Raw genomic sequence first — 20077 nt, 5'->3', positions numbered from 1 at the left:
TGTAATCACTGTAAATAATTAAATTCACAAGCTTCTCTAGCCTACCTGACCTGCCTGTAAATTACTGCAAATAACAACTTCTGTGTATAGTCAGCTTGGCCTAGCCTGAGTAACTCTGGGCCTAGGGTGCTAACTTAACCTAACTCTGTTAAACTGGTTCCTAACAGTGGCCTAGCTATGATAGCTTAACCTAGCTATTCCACATCACGGTTTTCGAAGGACCACTTTTGTGAAAATTTGTGTGGGCTGCCTCCAAGTGAGTCACCTACCCTGGCAAACTCTGTTGACACCGAGCTCTGAGGTCGGTACCTCAGCCTCACAAGTGGCTTATAGGACAGATTTTCACAAATGATTGATGTTGCAAGAAACTCGCCTGCATGCACGTATAAATGACTAACTTATTTGGTGTTGCAACATATATCCTGATCTTCACTTCCCTAAGCTTAGCCTTAACCTCCTCTGGACTTTCCCTCAGAAACCATGTGCAACCGGGAGCCTTAATTCCTGCAATATTCAATCGTAATTAGTGTCCTGCCTGCACCTCAGAAATTCCTATATCCAAGAGGGTATGTATCCCCTAGTATAACTATGCAGACTCAGACACTAGCTTCCAGACTGCTCTGAGACACTGGTACTTACTGGGCATGCACTGCCTGTTGCAACCGGGCCTACAGTTAAACTCAACTCACAATCTCCCCAGACACTGGCCAGAAATCTACGAGAAACAGTGGAGGTCTTGTCTTACTGTATGGGCCTGACGGAGGAGGTCATCTACGGTACATCGAGGTGCCTCTACCAGATTTCCCCAGGTCTCAGATGTGAAGACACGTGGGGGGCGCTGTCTGCTGATCACGGCACGTCTTGTCCAGTTGGTGTCTGTCTTAAGAAGAATGAGCTGGTCTCTCTTCCATACCTTCGTCTCTTCGTTCCAACTAGGGCTGCCAGTTCTCCCTAGCTAACTTATCCTAGTGTTTGCCTACATTATCGGCCTATTACTACCTATGTTAAGGTCTTAGGTCTACATTATTATCATCTACAGTTGTCTCAATAATACTAATATTAGTGTACTACCAGTAAAACTATCTACTCCTTCCCTGAAGAGTAAATCTATAAATTAAATAAATGCCTACCAACAATCCATGCCGATTAGAGAGAATGCTTTCATGCTTGGGTGGGGTATAAGGGCCATCCAGCTCAGCCGTTCCATCACGGCAATGTCGGATCGGTCCTGTGGAACTTTAGGGACCAAATAAATTTCCACATATCTCATCTACCTTTTACTCTCAGTGTAGCTACAACTAGAAAGTGATCTGATATATCTGTGGCCCCTCTATAAACATGTACATCCTGAAGTCTACTCAACAGTCTTTTATCTACCAATACATAATCCAACAAACTACTGTCATTTCGCCCTACATCATATCTTGTATACTTATTTATCCTCTTTTTCTTAAAATATGTATTACCTATAACTAAACCCCTTTCTATACAAAGTTCAATCAAAGGGCTCCCATTATCATTTACACCTGGCACCCCAAACTTACCTACCACACCCTCTCTAAAAGTTTCTCCTACTTTAGCATTCAGGTCACCTACCACTATTACTCTCTCACTTGGTTCAAAGGCTCCTATGCATTCACTTAATATCTCCCAAAATCTCTCTCTCTCCTCTACATTCCTCTCTTCTCCAGGTGCATACACGCTTATTATGACCCACTTTTCGCATCCAACCTTTACTTTAATCCACATAATTCTTGAATTTACACATTTATATTCTCTTTTCTCCTTCCATAACTGATCCTTCAACATTACTGCTACCCCTTCCTTTGCTCTAACTCTCTCAGATACTCCAGATTTAATCCCATTTATTTTCCCCCACCGAAACTCCCCTACCCCCTTCAGCTTTGTTTCGCTTAGGGCCAGGACATCCAACTTGTTTTCATTCAAAACATCAGCAATCATCTGTTTCTTGTCGTCCGCACTACATCCACGCACATTCAAGCATCCCAGTTTTATAAAGTTTTTCTTCTTCTCTTTTTTAGTAAATGTCTACAGGAGAAGGGGTTACTAGCCCATTGCTCCCGGCATTTTAGTCGCCTCATACGACACGCATGGCTTACGGAGGAAAGATTCTTTTCCACTTCCCCATGGACAATAGAAGAAATAAAGAAGAACAAGAGCTATATATATATATATATATATATATATATATATATATATATATATATATATATATGTATATATATATGTATATATATATATATATATATATATTTGTATATATATATATATATATATTTATATATATATATATGTGTATATATATATATATATATATATATATATATATATATATGTATATATATATATATATATGTATATGCAAAACAACCACTCTGAAAGAATAGAGAAATTCCAAGCGCTTTCGTGACTACTCACATTATCAAGGAACTATGAAAGTAAAGCATCCAAAGAAGCTATATAAGGGGTCTGGCCAGCACCTCACTATCAGATCCCACAACGGTTTAAACACCTGACGCGCGCCGACCCAACTTGGATAGGTCCTTGGCACAACTCACCCCACAAACTATTCTACCCAAGAAATAAGAAATTTTAAAGATTATTTGTCCAGTGTATTATTAAATTCTTCCCAAATTCTATTAATTATAAATGGATCTAATTTATATAAACCAAAGGAAATATTCATATTATTGTCAAAACTGAATATTTCCTTTGGTTTATATAAATTAGATCCATTTATAATTAATAGAATTTGGGAAGAATTTAATAATACACTGGACAAATAATCTTTAAAATTTCTTATTTCTTGGGTAGAATAGTTTGTGGGGTGAGTTGTGCCAAGGACCTATCCAAGTTGGGTCGGCGCGCGTCAGGTGTTTAAACCGTTGTGGGATCTGATAGTGAGGTGCCGGCCAGACCCCTTATATAGCTTCTTTGGATGCTTTACTTTCATAGTTCCTTGATAATGTGAGTAGTCACGAAAGCGCTTGGAATTTCTCTATTCTTTCAGAGTGGTTGTTTTGCATATTCTGAAATCACCTGTTTACTGTGATCTTATTGCATATATATATATATTTATATATATATATATAAATATATATGTATATATATATATAAATATATATATATTTATATATATATATATATATATATATATATATATATATATATATATATATATATATATATATATATATATATATATATATATATATATATATATATATATATATATATATATATATATATATATATATATATATATATATATATATATACGTATATATATATATGTCGTGCCGAATAGGCAGAACTTGCTTAAATAGCAACGCTCATCTTGACATATAGGACAAGTGAAAATTTGTGTATGCAATAATTTCGCCCAAATCATTTAATCGCTCTTCGTAGGGAAGATTTCTCATGCTATATATTAATTCGGTCAGTTTACGCTGGATATTTTCTAGTGAACATAAATCCATTTTGTAATATGGAGACCAGAACTGAGCTGCGTATTCTAGGTGAGGCCTTACTAATGATGTATAAAGTTGTAAAATAACCGCTGAACTTCTGTTGCTTACACATCTTGATATAAATCCCAGTAATCTGTTTGCCTTATTACGTACGCTTAGGCATTGCTGTCTTGGTTTAAGGTTGCTGCTCACCATAACCCCCAAGTCCTTTTCGCAATCTGTATGGCTAAGTTCTACATTATTTAACTTATAAATGCTAGGGTTATGGACACTCCCGAGCTTCAGAACCTTGCATTTATCTACATTGAATTGCATCTGCCACTTTGCTGACCAGGTATTGAGTTTGTCTAAATCCTCCTGAAGTTCCCTAACATCTACGTTTGAATCAACTATCTTTGTGTCATCGGCGAATTTGCTCATATCACTAGTAATTCCCTCATCAAGTTCATTGATATATATTATAAACAACAACGGGCCCAAAACTGATCCCTGTGGTACGCCACTTGTTACAGATCCCCACTCGGATTTAACCCCATTGAAACACACTCTCTGTTTCCTATTGGTGTGCCATGACTCGATCCATGAGAGCACTTTTTCCCCAGTGCCATGAGCTGCCACTTTGTTTAACAGTCTCTGGTGCGGCAGTCTATCAAAAGCCTTACTAAAATCTAAATAAACAATATCGAATTCTTTACCATGATCAACGGCCTCAAAAGCTTTATTGAAGAAGGTTAATAAATTAGTTAGGCAGGAATGGCCCCTCGTGAATCCATGCTGAGTATCATTAATCAAACTGTGCTCATCCAGATGGCTTCTTATATTATCAGCTATAATTGACTCTAGTAATTTGCCTACAATTGAGGTTAGGCTTATTGGGAGGTAATTTGACGGTAGCGACTTGTCCCCTGCTTTAAAAATAGGAATTACATTAGCCATCTTCCACATATCAGACACTACACCTGTTTGAAGAGAAATATTAAAAATATTATTCAATGGTTCACAAAGTTCCATTTTACACTGTTTAAGAACCCTTGAAAAAAGTTCATCAGAGCCCGGGGATTTATTTTGCTTTAACCCGTCTATCTGTTTGATAACCATTATGCTAGTGACTGTGATATTGCATAATTTATCATCATCAGGCCCATTATAAAAATTAATTACTGGGATATTGTTAGTGTCTTCCTGAGTGAAAACCGACAGAAAATAATTATTAAGAATGGAGCACATTTCATTCTCCTTGTCAGTGAGATGCCCAGAGTTATTTTTAAGGGGACCTATCTTATCTCTAACTTTTGTTCTATAAACCTGGGAAAAACTTTTTGGGTTAGTTTTCGAATCCCCAGCAACTTTAATTTCATAGTCCTGTTTAGCTTTTCTTATCCCCTTTTTAACGTCCCTCTTAATGTCAATATACTGATTCATAAGATGACCCTCACCTCTTTTGATATACCTATAAATTCATTTTTTTCTGTCCTAAAAGATATTTGAGCCTGTTATTCATCCATTTCTATTCGATCTAATTTCCTTAAATGGGATAAATGTCCTTTGGGCAGCATGTGTTGTGTTAAGAAAGCTGTCATGCTGATAGCTCTCTTTGTTACTCCAGTCCACAGATGGTAAGTGTTCTCTAAGCCCATTGTAATCTGCTAAGCGAAAATCTGGGACCATTACTGATTCTAAATTCCCTGTCAAGAAATTCCAATCAATATGACTAATGTTAAAGTTTCCTAGAATTACTACGTTATCGTGCCTTGTTGCCTTAACAATTTCCTCCCATAGTAGTCTCCCTTGGTCCCTATCTAAGTTTAGGGGACGGTATATCACACCTAAAATTAATTTTTCACGCCCCTCTGAAATTTCTATCCAAACAGACTGTATGGATCTCGGACATACAGTGCCACCCCATCCCCCTTCCCGATACTTCTGTCTACTTTGAACAATTTAAAACCCTGAATGTGACATTCTGCAGGCATGTCCCGACTCTTTTAATTAAACCACGTCTCAGTTATGGCAAATACATCAATGTTACCTGCACTAGCAACTAATCTCAACTCATCCACCTTATTCCTAGCACTACGACTATTTGTGTAATATATATTTAAAGACCCTCCTCTCTCTTTACCCTTCCTGCTCCTTTCTGTTATTCCACTAAACCTATTACAGTCCTTGTCACCTAGTGCCACTGGCTTTCCAATATCCACCTCATTTTGCCTATTACTAGTTCTCCTAGTACTCATATTACTACACTGGGACTTCACTGTTTTCCCGCCAAAACCCATACCACTAACTATTCCTAGTTTAATGTCCTAACAGGTCCCTCCACTGCAGTTGCCAGTGCCCCCTCCCCAGACCTAGATAAGTGAACCCCATCCCTGGCATACATGTCATTTCTGCCATAGAAGAGGTCCCAGTTGTCAATGAATGTTACTACATTTTCCTTACAGTATTTGTCCAGCCAGCAATTGACACTAATTGCCCTGGACGACCATTCATTTCCAACTCCTCTCCTTAGCAAAATACCACATATGACAGGGTTCCCACCCTTCTTCCTAATTATTTCTATTGCTACCTATACCTGCTAATCAGGTCCTCACTCCTACGTCTGCCAACATCGTTGTCTCCAGCACTGAGACAGATAATAGGATTGCTCCCATTGCCTCTCACGATGTCATCCAGATGGCTAACAATATCCTCCATCTCAGCCCTAGGAAAGCAAACCCTCTGCCTCCTACTCCTGTCCTTCAAGCAGTATGCCCTATCCATGTACCTAACCTGGCTATCCCCAACAACAACAATATTCTTACCTTTCTTGGTGTCATTTGTCGTGACATTCTCAGTAGTCGACTCATATTCGTCGGGTAGCACGGAGAATGCATTAGGTATTTCCACAACAGTTTCCACTGCAGTCTCTTTCTTCTTCATCGTTTCTACCTTTCCATTCATCTTCTTGATTGTCAACTTCGTTCCATGCTGTCCAGCCACTGTCCAGGGTCCCTTCTTGACCTGAGGACTCAAAGCAGGAGGACTACTACGAATCCTCTTGTTTTCCTCGGTCAATCGCCATAACAGAAAGAGACAGGCGCTCCCTTTACAGGCGACGGAAAAGAATAACAGAACGGCTAAAAGAGGTCAATATATCTGAAATGCGTAGGGAGACACTGGTCAGAGAAATAGCAAGCATCGAACTTAAGCTAAAAGAATCCTTTAGGAGTCAGGAATCGCGGGAAGAACTAAAAGCCATAAATGAAATCGAAAGAAACCCAAAGTATTTCTTCTCCTATGCCAAATCAAAATCGAGAACAACGTCCAGTATTGGGCCCCTACTTAAACAAGATGGGTCCTACACAGATGACAGCAAGGAAATGAGTGAGCTACTCAAGTCCCAATATGACTCAGTTTTTAGCAAGCCGCTAACCAGACTGAGAGTCGAAGATCAAAATGAATTTTTTATGAGAGAGCCACAAAATTTGATTAACACAAGCCTATCCGATGTTATCCTGACGCCAAATGACTTCGAACAGGCGATAAATGACATGCCCATGCACTCTGCCCCAGGGCCAGACTCATGGAACTCTGTGTTCATCAAGAACTGCAAGAAGCCCCTATCACGAGCCTTTTCCATCCTATGGAGAGGGAGCATGGACACGGGGGTCGTCCCACAGTTACTAAAAACAACAGACATAGCCCCACTCCACAAAGGGGGCAGTAAAGCAACAGCAAAGAACTACAGACCAATAGCACTAACATCCCATATCATAAAAATCTTTGAAAGGGTCCTAAGAAGCAAGATCACCACCCATCTAGAAACCCATCAGTTACACAACCCAGGGCAACATGGGTTTAGAACAGGTCGCTCCTGTCTGTCTCAACTATTGGACCACTACGACAAGGTCCTAAATGCACTAGAAGACAAAAAGAATGCAGATGTAATATATACAGACTTTGCAAAAGCCTTCGACAAGTGTGACCATGGCGTAATAGCGCACAAAATGCGTGCTAAAGGAATAACAGGAAAAGTCGGTCGATGGATCTATAATTTCCTCACTAACAGAACACAGAGAGTAGTCGTCAACAGAGTAAAGTCCGAGGCAGCTACGGTGAAAAGCTCTGTTCCACAAGGCACAGTACTCGCTCCCATCTTGTTCCTCATCCTTATATCCGACATAGACAAGGATGTCAGCCACAGCACCGTGTCTTCCTTTGCAGATGACACCCGAATCTGCATGACAGTGTCTTCCATTGCAGACACTGCAAAGCTCCAGGCAGACATCAACCAAATCTTTCAGTGGGCTGCAGAAAACAATATGAAGTTCAACGATGAGAAATTTCAATTACTCAGATATGGTAAACATGAGGAAATTAAATCTTCATCAGAGTACAAAACAAATTCTGGCCACAAAATAGAGCGAAACACCAACGTCAAAGACCTGGGAGTGATCATGTCGGAGGATCTCACCTTCAAGGACCATAACATTGTATCAATCGCATCTGCTAGAAAAATGACAGGATGGATAATGAGAACCTTCAAAACTAGGGAGGCCAAGCCCATGATGACACTCTTCAGGTCACTTGTTCTATCTAGGCTGGAATATTGCTGCACACTAACAGCACCTTTCAAGGCAGGTGAAATTGCCGACCTAGAAAATGTACAGAGAACTTTCACGGCGCGCATAACGGAGATAAAACACCTCAATTATTGGGAGCGCTTGAGGTTCCTAAACCTGTATTCCCTGGAACGCAGGAGGGAGAGATACATGATTATATACACCTGGAAAATCCTAGAGGGACTAGTACCGAACTTGCACACGAAAATTACTCACTACGAAAGCAAAAGACTTGGCAGACGATGCACCATCCCCCCAATGAAAAGCAGGGGTGTCACTAGCACGTTAAGAGACCATACAATAAGTGTCAGGGGCCCAAGACTGTTCAACTGCCTCCCAGCACACATAAGGGGGATTACCAACAGACCCCTGGCAGTCTTCAAGCTGGCACTGGACAAGCACCTAAAGTCAGTTCCGGATCAGCCGGGCTGTGGCTCGTACGTTGGTTTGCGTGCAGCCAGCAGTAACAGCCTGGTTGATCAGGCTCTGATCCACCAGGAGGCCTGGTCACAGACCGGGCCGCGGGGGCGTTGACCCCCGGAACTCTCTCCAGGTAAACTCCAGACCTGATCGAAGTGTATAAGTGGAAGATAGGTATTAATAAAGGGGATATTAACAAGGTCTTGAGGATATCTCTCCAAGAGAGAACCCGCAGTAATGGATTTAAATTAGATAAGTTTAGATTTAGAAAGGCTATAGGAAAGTATTGGTTTGAAAATAGGGTAGTTAATGAGTGGAACAGTCTAGTTGGGTTATTGAGGCTAAGACTTTGGGTAGTTTCAAATTTAGGTTGAATAACTCAAAAAGTTTTTTTCACTAACCCAAAAAGTTTTTTCACTAACCCAAAAAGTTTTTTCCAGGCGTATAGAACAAAAGTTAGAGATAAGATAGGTCCCCTTAAAACAACTATGGGCATCTTACTGACAAAGAGAATGAAATGTGCTCGATTTTAAATAATTATTTTCTCTCGGTTTTCACTCAGGAAGACACTAATAATATTCCAGTAATTAATTTTTACAGTGGGCTAGAAGAGGATAAATTATGTAACATCACAGTCACTAGTGAGATGGTTGTGAAGCAGATAGACAGACTGAAGCAAAATAAGTCTGCGGGTCCTGATGAGGTTTTTTCAAGGGTTCTTAAGGAATGCAAAATGGAACTCTGTGAACCATTAACTAATATTTTTAATTTATCTCTTCAAACAGGTGTAGTGTCTGATATGTGGAAGATGGCTAATGTAATTCCTATTTTTAAAACAGGGAACAAGTCGTTACCGTCAAATTACCGCCCAATAAGCCTAACCTCAATTGTAGGCAAATTACTAGAGTCAATTATAGCTGAGATTATGAGAAGCCATCTGGATAAGCATAATCTGATTAATGATACTCAGCAGAAATTAGCAATTATTCAGTTCCTGACGAATTCAAATTGAATAATATTACTGTCACGAGGGACATGGTTATCAAACAGATAGACAAACTGAAGCAAAATAAGTCCCCGGGACCCGACAAGTTGTTTTCCAGGGTACTTAAGGAATACAAGATGGAGCTTAGTCAGCCATTAACAAGCGTGTTTAATGCGTCTACCCTTACCGGCGTTGTGCCAGAGCTGTGGAAGCTGGCTAATGTAGTTTCTATATTCAAATCAGGGGATAAATCCACTCCTTCAAATTACCGTCCAATAAGCCTGACATCTATAGTGGGCAAGTTATTAGAATCAATTATAGCTGACATTATTAGAAGTCACCTTGAAGAGCATAAATTGATTAATGAACCTCAGCATGGGTTCACGAGAGGTCGTTCCTGCCTGACAAATTTACTGACGTTCTTCAATAGAACATTTGAGGCAGTAGACAGTGATAAAGAATACGATATTGTTTATTTGGATTTTAGTAAAGCCTTCGATAGAGTACCTCACAAGAGACTCTTAAGAAAAGTGGCAGCTCATGGTATAGGAGGTAAAGTTCTAGCATGGATTGAGGCATGGCTTACCAATAGAAAGCAGAGATGGCAGGTAAGACACATATGCAACATTTAGGCAACTTTATTCCGAAACGTTTCGCCTACACAGTAGGCTTTTTCAGTCGAGTACAGGAAATACGCAGGAACAGTGAAGACGATATAATCAGTCCATCACCCTTGAAGCTGTAGATTTGAGGTTGTCAGTCAGACTGAGACTTCCTTCACATTACTGATCCTGAGAGGTAGTAATCCGTGACGGCACTTCATGACCTTTTCGGGTTTAGCGCTTAATTTGATTATATTATTAGTAGTACTGAACAACAAGGCACAATACAGTGACTGGAGAAATACACAAATAACCCGCACACAGGAGAGAGGAGCTTACCACGACGTTTCGGTCCGACTTAGACCAAATTACAAGTCACACTGACACATTTGTAAATGGTCCAAGTCGGACCGAAACGTCGTCATAAGCTCCTTTCTTCTAAGTGCGGGTTATTTGTGTATTACTGGTAGTAATCAGCCATGATAACGGAAGAAAGTTAATCAGTCTGGCTTATTTTTTAGGTGTCGTTTGATCCTCTTTCCCAGGATGCGACCTGCAACATTCACCTAACATCTAGGTACCTATTTACTTCTTGGTGAATAGAAACAATACATGTGAGGAGGTATGCCTAAGATCTTCACCCCAGTCGGAATCGAATCTGAATCCTTCAGGTGTGAGTTCATGGCGCTAATTGAGCTCACACCATATTCAACACTGAGTAAAAATAACTAACTCTATTTGACACAATTACAGAGTTTCAACACATAAGTCAAACTTGTGTCTTTTCCTTCTTGCTGACATATTTAGTGTACTTAATCATCAATAAAGCATTGCACAATTGGTAGAGTAGAGGCGGGTACCCGAGCTGTAAGTACTCTGGTGATATGATAAGATTATATGATAAGCAGCAAGGAACTGTAGCGTTGGCCGCTGCTCACACACACAGTGTCACCATCAAGTCCACACTTGTAAGACGTCCATAAATTTATGTTGATTCAAGCAAATGCGATATACGTCAGAAAGAAGTGAAAAGACTCAAAACTTAACGAAAGTAATCGTTTGAGGCAGTGAGACCAGCTGGTGACTTATGGGTATTTGTTTTACATCCATATCACTTCAAAACTGTTGACTTGTGCTGGTTGTTGCAGTCACCACTTTGTGTTTGTGGGGGGGCTCGAGTCTCAGCTCTAGGCCCCAACTATTAGACTACTCTGAGTGTCGACCATAACCTTAGTGTGGTACTTGAGGTAAAAGAGAATGAGGCGAGGATGGAGGCAGGTGCTGGCGTTGCTGATGCTGGCCTCTGTTGTGTCCAGCGCTCAGCAGACAGATGACGTGGAGAGACAACGGCAGAAAGGGCTCGCCAGGGTGGCTAAAATCATGGAAATGGAAGGAAAGTATGGTAAGTACCTACACTGTCTTCTGTGGTTGTCTACATCACCTTGATGGAAATTATCCACATTACCATGATTGTCCTCCCTCCCCTTTTAAATGGGGAGAGGGGGGGGGGACCCGGGAGAAAAAGACGGATGGGGAAGGCCGCATATGATAGGGAAGAGAAATGATGAAGAGGAAAGGTAAGAGAAACAAACGGAGGAAGGGAAAAAAAGTTACTAGGGAGGTCTGAAGTACTATCAACGTTACGAGGGTCAATGTGAGTACACACTTCTCACCTGCCTGTAACTTGGTCATGATTGTGACCAGATCTAGTTCATTACCTTTGTAATTTGTTCAGCTATCATAACTTTGGAGTCCAGTTCCTGGACCTATTATGTACCTCTGTAATCTTTTCACTACCACCCACAGGATGGGTATGGGGTGTATAATAAACATATTAAACTAGCACCTGCCTGAACGTCAAGAATACTTCAGTCCAATTCCGCATTTAAAAGAGATGGTTTATCCAGTTCTGTGGGAGACTGCAGACACACTGCTGTCATAGATCACAGGGTTCGTCACCTCTCTGGTTGGTCTGATTCCCAGTGAAATTAAACCATTGTTTGGTGCATCACTTTGGTCTCTGAGAAAAGAAAGATGGGGGGATTAGACCCAGGCCACCGAGCCTGGTGGCTAAAGCTCTCGCTTCACACACGGAGAGCCCGGGTTCGATTCCCGGCGGGTGGAAATATTTCGACACGTTACCTTACACCTGTTGTCCTGTTCACCTAGCAGCAAATAGGTACCTGGGTGTTAGTCGACTGGTGTGGGTCGCATCCTGGGGGACAAGATTGAGGACCCCAATGGAAATAAGTTAGACAGTCCTCGATGACGCACTGACTTTCTTGGGTTATCCTGGGTGGCTAACCCTCCGGGGTTAAAAATCCGAACGAAATCTTATCTTATCTTATCTCTTACCGTCTCGTTGCTAAAGCTGCTGTCCCAAGTGTCCGAACAGAGGCGGTCATGATGCATCAACCACACCGCCAGCTTGACTCTGGTGTCCCTCAAGGCAGAGAAGCAGTGGCTCGTGCAGCATGGACGTATGTCAGTAACCTGCCTGAGGACAACGTAGCATTAAAACTAGACATCAAGAATGTATTAATCTACTGAAGAGACGTGGCATTAACAGCCATACAAACACGCTTTCCCTAGTCTCTTCCATTTTGTTTTAGCTGGATAAGACAAGGAATCAATGCTCCTGTTTGGGAAGCATGAAATCCCTTCATCAGAGGGTGTCCAGCAAGGGGATCCTCTCTCCCCCATCCTTTTCACCATCAGCTTGACCAGTGAGCTAAGCACCGGTTCCTGGCACAAAGAAGTCCCTTTTAGTAGGTTTTGTTCAGGTGATGGCGCGGGTACAGGCCGTGGAACTCACCCTTAATCCATCCAAATGCGGAATCATCTCAGCCAATCAACAAGCGATTTATGTAATAAGATCCATACTGCCAGGTGCTCCCTGCTCTAGGAACCGATGCCAATAACACATTTCTCGAGATAATGAATGATTCGCGGAGAACAGAATAACGAATAGGTAATCTAGATGATCACGATGATATGTACCTTCTCACAAAGTACTTGAGTCAGTCCAGGTTAACATATCTCCTATGATATGTACCCTCATCTGACAACCCTAAATTTCCCGAAGATGATAATTACAAAAATACTCAACTTCACTCTAGAAGACGGTCGGTGGGACCAAGCTACACTTCTAGTCAGCCCAGGAGGTACTAGTGTCCGCAGAGCCATCATAGATAGCACTTCCTGCATTCCTGTCTTCGTTTGTTATGACCAGTAAACCTGTAGCAGTGATTCTCCCTGAACACCTCAGCTACAGTGTTATGGTTCACAAGCAAAAGAGTCAAGCTCTGAGATGTTCTAACAGATTTCACAGCCGGATCTTACCCCCCCCCCCCAACAACTACAAACAGTCGCACTGGGATGGTTAAATAGTGGAGAATATATCCCCATTATTACTTGGGAGTATGTTAGGAAAGGATAGGGCTCACTTTATGACAGTGAGAGCTCCTCACATTGGAGATTTTCTGTTGGCCATCGAAATTCCTTTCTAGGTACACGCCTAGTCCCGGAGATTATTTGTATCAGTGTTGCTCTTCGCCTTGCTGCCTCTATACATGCTGAACACAGGTGTATCTGCGGCAGTGCATCGGCAGACTGAATCAGGTACTATGGTTTTTTTTGTAGTACATACAAGAGAAAAACTGTAAGGCATGAAGAGCTTAACAACTTCATCATGAGGAGACTTCCCGCTGCTGGATGCCCAACAATAAGGGAGCTGCTTCAATTGTTTAGATTTGATGGCAGCAAAAAACGTCAAGATATGATTACCTTGCAAGTCTGGACAGATGACAAGCAGGTGGTGTGGGAGAACACACGTGCACCTGCACTGGCTGGCACCTTTCTTCAGTACACCAGGGAGAAAGGAGGGGCAACCGGCAGCTTTAGTCAAGGCTAGTTCAAGGACTAGCAGAAGCCGGGTAGTGGGGAGTGAGAGTACTAGTAGTACCAGGTCAAGGCTAGTTCAAGGACTAGCAGAAGACAGGTAGTGGGGAGTGAGAGTACTAGTAGTACCAGGCCAAGGCTAGTTCAAGGACTAGCAGAAGACAGGTAGTGGGGAGTGAGAGTACTAGTAGTACCAGGTCAAGGCAAGTTCAAGGACTAGCAGAAGCCAGGTAGTGGGGAGTGAGAGTACTAGTAGTACCAGGTCAAGGCTAGTTCAAGGACTAGCAGAAGCCGGGTAGTGGAGAGTGAGAATACTGGTAGTGCCAGGTCAAGGTTAGTTCAAGGACTAGCAGAAGCCAGGTAGTGGGGAGTGAGAGTACTAGTAGTACCAGGTCAAGGTTAGTTCAAGGACTAGCAGAAGGCAGGTAGTTTGGAAAGTACTAGTAGTACCAGGTCAAGGCTAGTTCAAAGATTAGCAGAAGCCGGGTAGTGGGGAGTGAGAGTACTAGTAGTACCAGGTCAAGGTTAGTTCAAGGACTAGCAGAAGCCAGGTAGTTTGGAGAGTACTAGTAGTACCAGGTCAAGGCTAGTTCAAAGATTAGCAGAAGCCGGGTAGTGGGGAGTGAGAGTACTAGTAGTACCAGGTCAAGGCTAGTTCAAGGACTAGCAGAAGCCGGGTAGTGGGGAGTGAGAGTACTAGTAGTACCAGGTCAAAGTTAGTTCAAGGACTAGCAGAAGCCAGGTAGTTTGGAGAGTACTAGTAGTACCAGGTCAAGGCTAGTTCAAAGATTAGCAGAAGCCGGGTAGTGGGGAGTGAGAGTACTAGTAGTACCAGGTCAAGGCTAGTTCAAAGATTAGCAGAAGCCGGGTAGTGGGGAGTGAGAGTACTAGTAGTACCAGGTCAAGGCTAGTTCAAGGACTAGCAGAAGCCGGGTAGTGGGGAGTGAGAGTACTAGTAGTACCAGGTCAAGGCTAGTTCAAGGACTAGAAGTAACCAGGTAGAAGTGAAGGTGAGGGAGCAAGGGAGCACTAGGCTACAAAACGTAAGTTATCACAACTATCTCACCTTGATAGTGATAAGATAACCAGCGTCAGTACTCAACTGACTCACACGGGTTTCCGTTACACGCATTTCAATTATGAGTCTTGAAGAATACTATAGTCTCTCTCTCTCTCTCTCTCTCTCTCTCTCTCTCTCTCTGTGGTGGTCACTACATACCCATGGATCCTTGAAGGAGAGAAGGAAGGATCCTTGAAGGAGAGAAGGAAGGATCCTTGAAGGAGAGAAGGAAGGATCCTTGAAGGAGAGAAGGAAGGATCCTTGAAGGAGAGAAGGAAGGATCCTTGAAGGAGAGAAGGAAGGATCCTTGAAGGAGAGAAGGAAGGATCTTTAAAGGACTGAAGGAAGGATCCTTGAAGAAGAGAAGGAAGGATCCTTGAAGGAGAGAAGGAAGGATCCTTGAAGGAGAGCAGGAAGGATCCTTGAAGGAGAGAAGGAAGGATCTTCGAAGGACTGAAGGAAGGATCCTTGAAGGAGAGAAGGAAGGATCCTTGAAGGAGAGAAAGAAGGATCCTTGAAGGAGAGAAGGAAGGATCCTTGAAGGAGAGAAGGAAGGATCCTTGAAGGAGAGAAGGAAGGATCCTTGAAGGAGAGAAGGAAGGATCCTTGAAGGAGAGAAGGAAGGATCTTTAAAGGACTGAAGGAAGGATCCTTGAAGAAGAGAAGGAAGGATCCTTGAAGGAGAGAAGGAAGGATCCTTGAAGGAGAGCAGGAAGGATCCTTGAAGGAGAGAAGGAAGGATCCTTGAAGAAGAGAAGGAAGGATCCTTGAAGGAGAGAAGGAAGGATCCTTGAAGGAGAGCAGGAAGGATCCTTGAAGGAGAGAAGGAAGGATCTTTGAAGGACTGAAGGAAGGATTCTTGAAGGAGAGAAGGAAGGATCCTTGAAGGAGAGAAGGAAGGATCCTTGAAGGAGAGAAGGAAGGATCCTTGAAGGAGAGAAGGAAATATCCTTGAAGGAGAGAAGGAAAGATCTTTGAAGAACTGAAGGAAGGATCCTTGAAGGACTGAAGGAAGGATCCTTGAAGGGGTGAATGAAGGATTCTTGAAGGGGTGAAGGAAGGATCCTTGAAGGGGTGAAGGAAGGATCCTTGAAGGGGTGAAGGAAGGATCCTTGAAGGAGTGAAGGAAGGATCCTTGAAGGGGTGAAGGAAGGATCCTTGAAGGATCAATGCACGCAAAAGGAATAGTGCAGGGTGGTCATATAATTCTTCTGCAGCATATAAATATGTAGCCGTGTGCGTGTGTGTGTGCGTATGTACGAGTGTGCTTGTATGTGTGTGTGCGTACGTAAGTGTACATTTATCCTCATGTATGCATGAATGCGTTAGTGCGTTAGTGTGCGTATATGCACAAATAACCCGCACATAAAAGAGAGAAGCTTACGACGACGTTTCGGTCCCACTTGGACCATTTACAAAGTCACACAAAGTCATGTGCATCGTGTGGTAGTTAAGTGAGTCCAGAGGTGCATAACTGATCTACGTCAGGTCGTCTTCTTGGTGTACTTGAAGGATACCTGTAAGATACTTCCGGAGGTCAATACTTCCACGGTCTGGTCCCAGACCAGACCTCCTGGTGGATCAAGGCCTGATTAACCAGGTTGTTACTGCTGGCCGCACTCCAGTCCAATGCACGAACCGCAGACCAGCTAGTGAGGAACTGATCTGAGGAAGATAAGATAAGATTTCGTTCGGATTTTTAACCCCGGAGGGTTAGCCACCCAGGATAACTCGAGAAACTCAGTGCGTCATCGAGGACTGTCTAACTTATTTCCATTGGGGTCCTTAATCTTGTCCCCCAGGATGCGACCCACACCAGTCGACTAACACCCAGGTACCTATTTGCTGCTAGGTGAACAGGACAACAGGTGTAAGGAAACGTGTCGAAATGTTTCCACCCGCCGGGAATCGAACCCGGGCCCTCCGTGTGTGAAGCGGGAGCTTCAGCCACCAGGCCACCGGGCCACCGGAACTTGTCCAGTTCCTTCTTGAAGACAGCCAGAGGTTTATTGGTAATTTGCCTTACACACGATAATAATAATAATCGTAATATAATATCGTTATTTACTACCAGTACATGTACATGGTATACAGACCATAGCTGACATCACTGACATACTACTATATAGAAAGTCACTTGTTATGCTGAGCATTTCCTGCAAATTAAGTCAGTTTTGTCCCAGGATGCGACCCACACCAGTCCACTAACACCCAGGTACCCATTTTACTGATGGGTGAACATAGATAACTGGTGTAAAGAAAAACGCCCATGTTTCTATCCTCGCCGGAAATCGAACCCGGACGGTCACCGTGTGAAGGGAGAGCTTTAGCTACCAGGCCACGGGGCACGGAGAAAGGCTTAGCAGAGTTTGCTAAGTCTCCTGCTTTCACACAGTAGTCTGGTGTGCAGGATTGGTAACAGTCCCTCTCAAATTCCAAGGTGTAAATTGTTTTGTATCGTTCTCACTGGGTTTGATAGGTCTTCAAAATAATGCTCAATCTCTATTAAATAGTCCTTAAAAGTACAACAATCAGGGTCTGGTATCCGATTTTGACTCTCATTAATGGTGTTTGATACCGCAGTGCATATGAGTAACTCTGGCACACAGGTCGATTCCTTTTGTTGTTTGTTTTTCCGGTTCCGTCTAAACAGGAATCCATATTACATTATTAAAATACTCTTTTATGTGAGTCCTCGTAAAAGCCGCAAATATTGCGGCTTTTACGAGGTAATATTCCATTATCAGTGGTCTTCTCAGGAAGACCACTGATAAATGGAATATTACCGTTTTTCCTCGGGTTGAAACCTTGAACGTCTGCTAACACAAAACACGATACATTGTTAGTTGTGTTGGGAGTGTGTTGCTTGGACGGTGACTTAGAAAACTGACAAGTTGAATGTGACAACTGTCCAACATTTGGGATTTTTTTTATGAGGAAACGTTCCGCCAGCCAGTGACTACTAGTACAGACAACAGTGGAAGATGAGGAGGAGACTGAGGTAATCAGTCCCTCAGCCTGGAGTCGATGTTTTCTCTCCATCAAGACTGGTGGACTGAACATTTTCGGTACTGGGAGCCAGATACCAGAGCCACTGGTATCAGTGCTATTTTCGGTACTGGGAGCCAGATTTACACTGACGGTGTAGTTATTACTTACATCTCTCTCCGTCTGATGGACCTTGATCGTGACGGCACTTCTTTGTAAGGTCCAGCAAAAAAGACACGACATATTTGGCAGTGGGATGCTGGCCAGTGTTGGTTAATGTAACAGGTCGTTTTGTTGGCTAATGTTGTTGAAGTATCGGTAGAATTACCAGTAGACAGGGCCTATGCGGAGAGGGGAGGGGGTGTTCAGTCGGTACATTAGTCCGGGACCCGCCTGTGAATCTCTGAAAGGGCCCCATAGCCACAGACTTTTTCTTCTTTTTTTTTTTGGGGGGGGGGGGGGGTAATTTAAAATATTTTTAGTTAATTTAGGAAAAATAATTATGGAAAATTCACCTAGGCTGGGGGCTTCAGCCTGCACCCAGGGGCCCCCAAAGCAGTCTTGTTCCGCCTTGCGAAAATTTCCCTCTTCAAGAGGGTACTGGACAGATACCTAAAGTCAATGCCCGATCGGTCGGGCTCTGGTTCGTATCGTTGGATTGCGTTCGGTCATCAGTAACAACTTGGTTGATCAAACCCTGATCCACCCAAAGGCCTGGTCGAGAACCGAGCTACGGGGGCGTTGACCCCTGAACGACCTCCTGGTATGCAGTTCAGGTAGGAAGGTCGACTTTTTGGTTAATGTATTAGGTCATTCTGTTGTTATTGTATTCTATCATTAAGGTATCAACTACACGAGGGTCATTAAGGTATCAACTACACGAGGGTCATTAAGGTATCAACTACACGAGGGTCATTAAGGTATCAACTACACGAGGGTCATTAAGGTATCAACTACACGAGGACCATTAAGGTATCAACTACACGAGGGTCATTAAGGTATCAACTACACGAGGGTCATTAAGGTATCAACTACACGAGGGTCATTAAGGTATCAACTACACGAGGGTCATTAAGGTATCAACTACACGAGGATCATTAAGATATCAACTACACGAGGATCATTAAGGTATCAACTACACGAGGATCATTAAGGTATCACCTACACGAGGATCATTAAGGTATAACCTACAAGAGGATCATTAAGGTATCAACTACACGAGGATCATTAAGATATCAACTACACGAGGATCATTAAGGTATCACATACACGAGGATCATTAAGATATCAACTACACGAGGACCATTAAGGTATCAACTACACGAGGATCATTAAGGTATCACCTACACGAGGATCATTAAGGTATCAACTACACGAGGATCATTAAGGTATCAACTACACGAGGATCATTAAGATATCAACTACACGAGGATCATTAAGGTATCAACTACACGAGGATCATTAAGATATCAACTACACGAGGATCATTAAGGTATCACCTACAAGAGGATCATTAAGGTATCAACTACACGAGGATCATTAAGGTATCACCTACACGAGGATATTAAGGTATCAACTACACAAGGGTCATAAACGTATCAACTACAGGAGGATCATTAAGGTATCACCTACACGAGGGTCATTAAGGTATCAACTACAGGAGGATCATTAAGGTATCACCTACACGAGGGTCATTAAGGTATCAACTACACGAGGGTCATAAACGTATCAACTACAGGAGGATCATTAAGGTATCACCTACACGAGGGTCATTAAGGTATCAACTACAGGAGGATCATTAAGGTATCACCTACACGAGGGTCATTAAGGTATCAACTACACGAGGGTCATAAACGTATCAACTACAGGAGGATCATTAAGGTATCACCTACACGAGGGTCATTAAGGTATCAACTACACGAGGGTCATTAAGGTATCACCTACACGAGGATCATTAAGATATCAACTACACGAGGATCATTAAGATATCAACTACACGAGGATCATTAAGGTATCAATTACACGAG

The 20077-nt window shown here is 42.5% G+C and overlaps 1 protein-coding gene across 3 annotated transcripts in view; it reads left to right on the top strand.

The window, feature by feature from the left end:
- The first annotated feature begins 11057 nt into the window (after positions 1 to 11057).
- mesh (sushi domain containing 2 mesh) overlaps positions 11058 to 20077 on the top strand; it is a 171302-nt gene continuing 162282 nt past the window's right edge. For 2 of the 3 annotated variants that reach the window (XM_070088914.1, XM_070088913.1), the window contains exon 1: positions 11218 to 11504. In XM_070088914.1, the coding sequence (XP_069945015.1) occupies positions 11360 to 11504 (145 nt within the window). In that variant the 5' untranslated portion in view covers positions 11218 to 11359. Of the gene's footprint in view, positions 11505 to 20077 lie in introns of all 3 variants that reach the window. The other variant, XM_070088915.1, reaches the window with a different exon arrangement.

This window comes from Cherax quadricarinatus, chromosome 26 (assembly GCF_038502225.1).
Source record: "Cherax quadricarinatus isolate ZL_2023a chromosome 26, ASM3850222v1, whole genome shotgun sequence".
NCBI classification, from domain to species: Eukaryota; Metazoa; Arthropoda; class Malacostraca; order Decapoda; family Parastacidae; genus Cherax; species Cherax quadricarinatus.
Note: the sequence above shows the minus strand (reverse complement) of the source record. Positions and strands in the feature narration are given on the sequence as shown.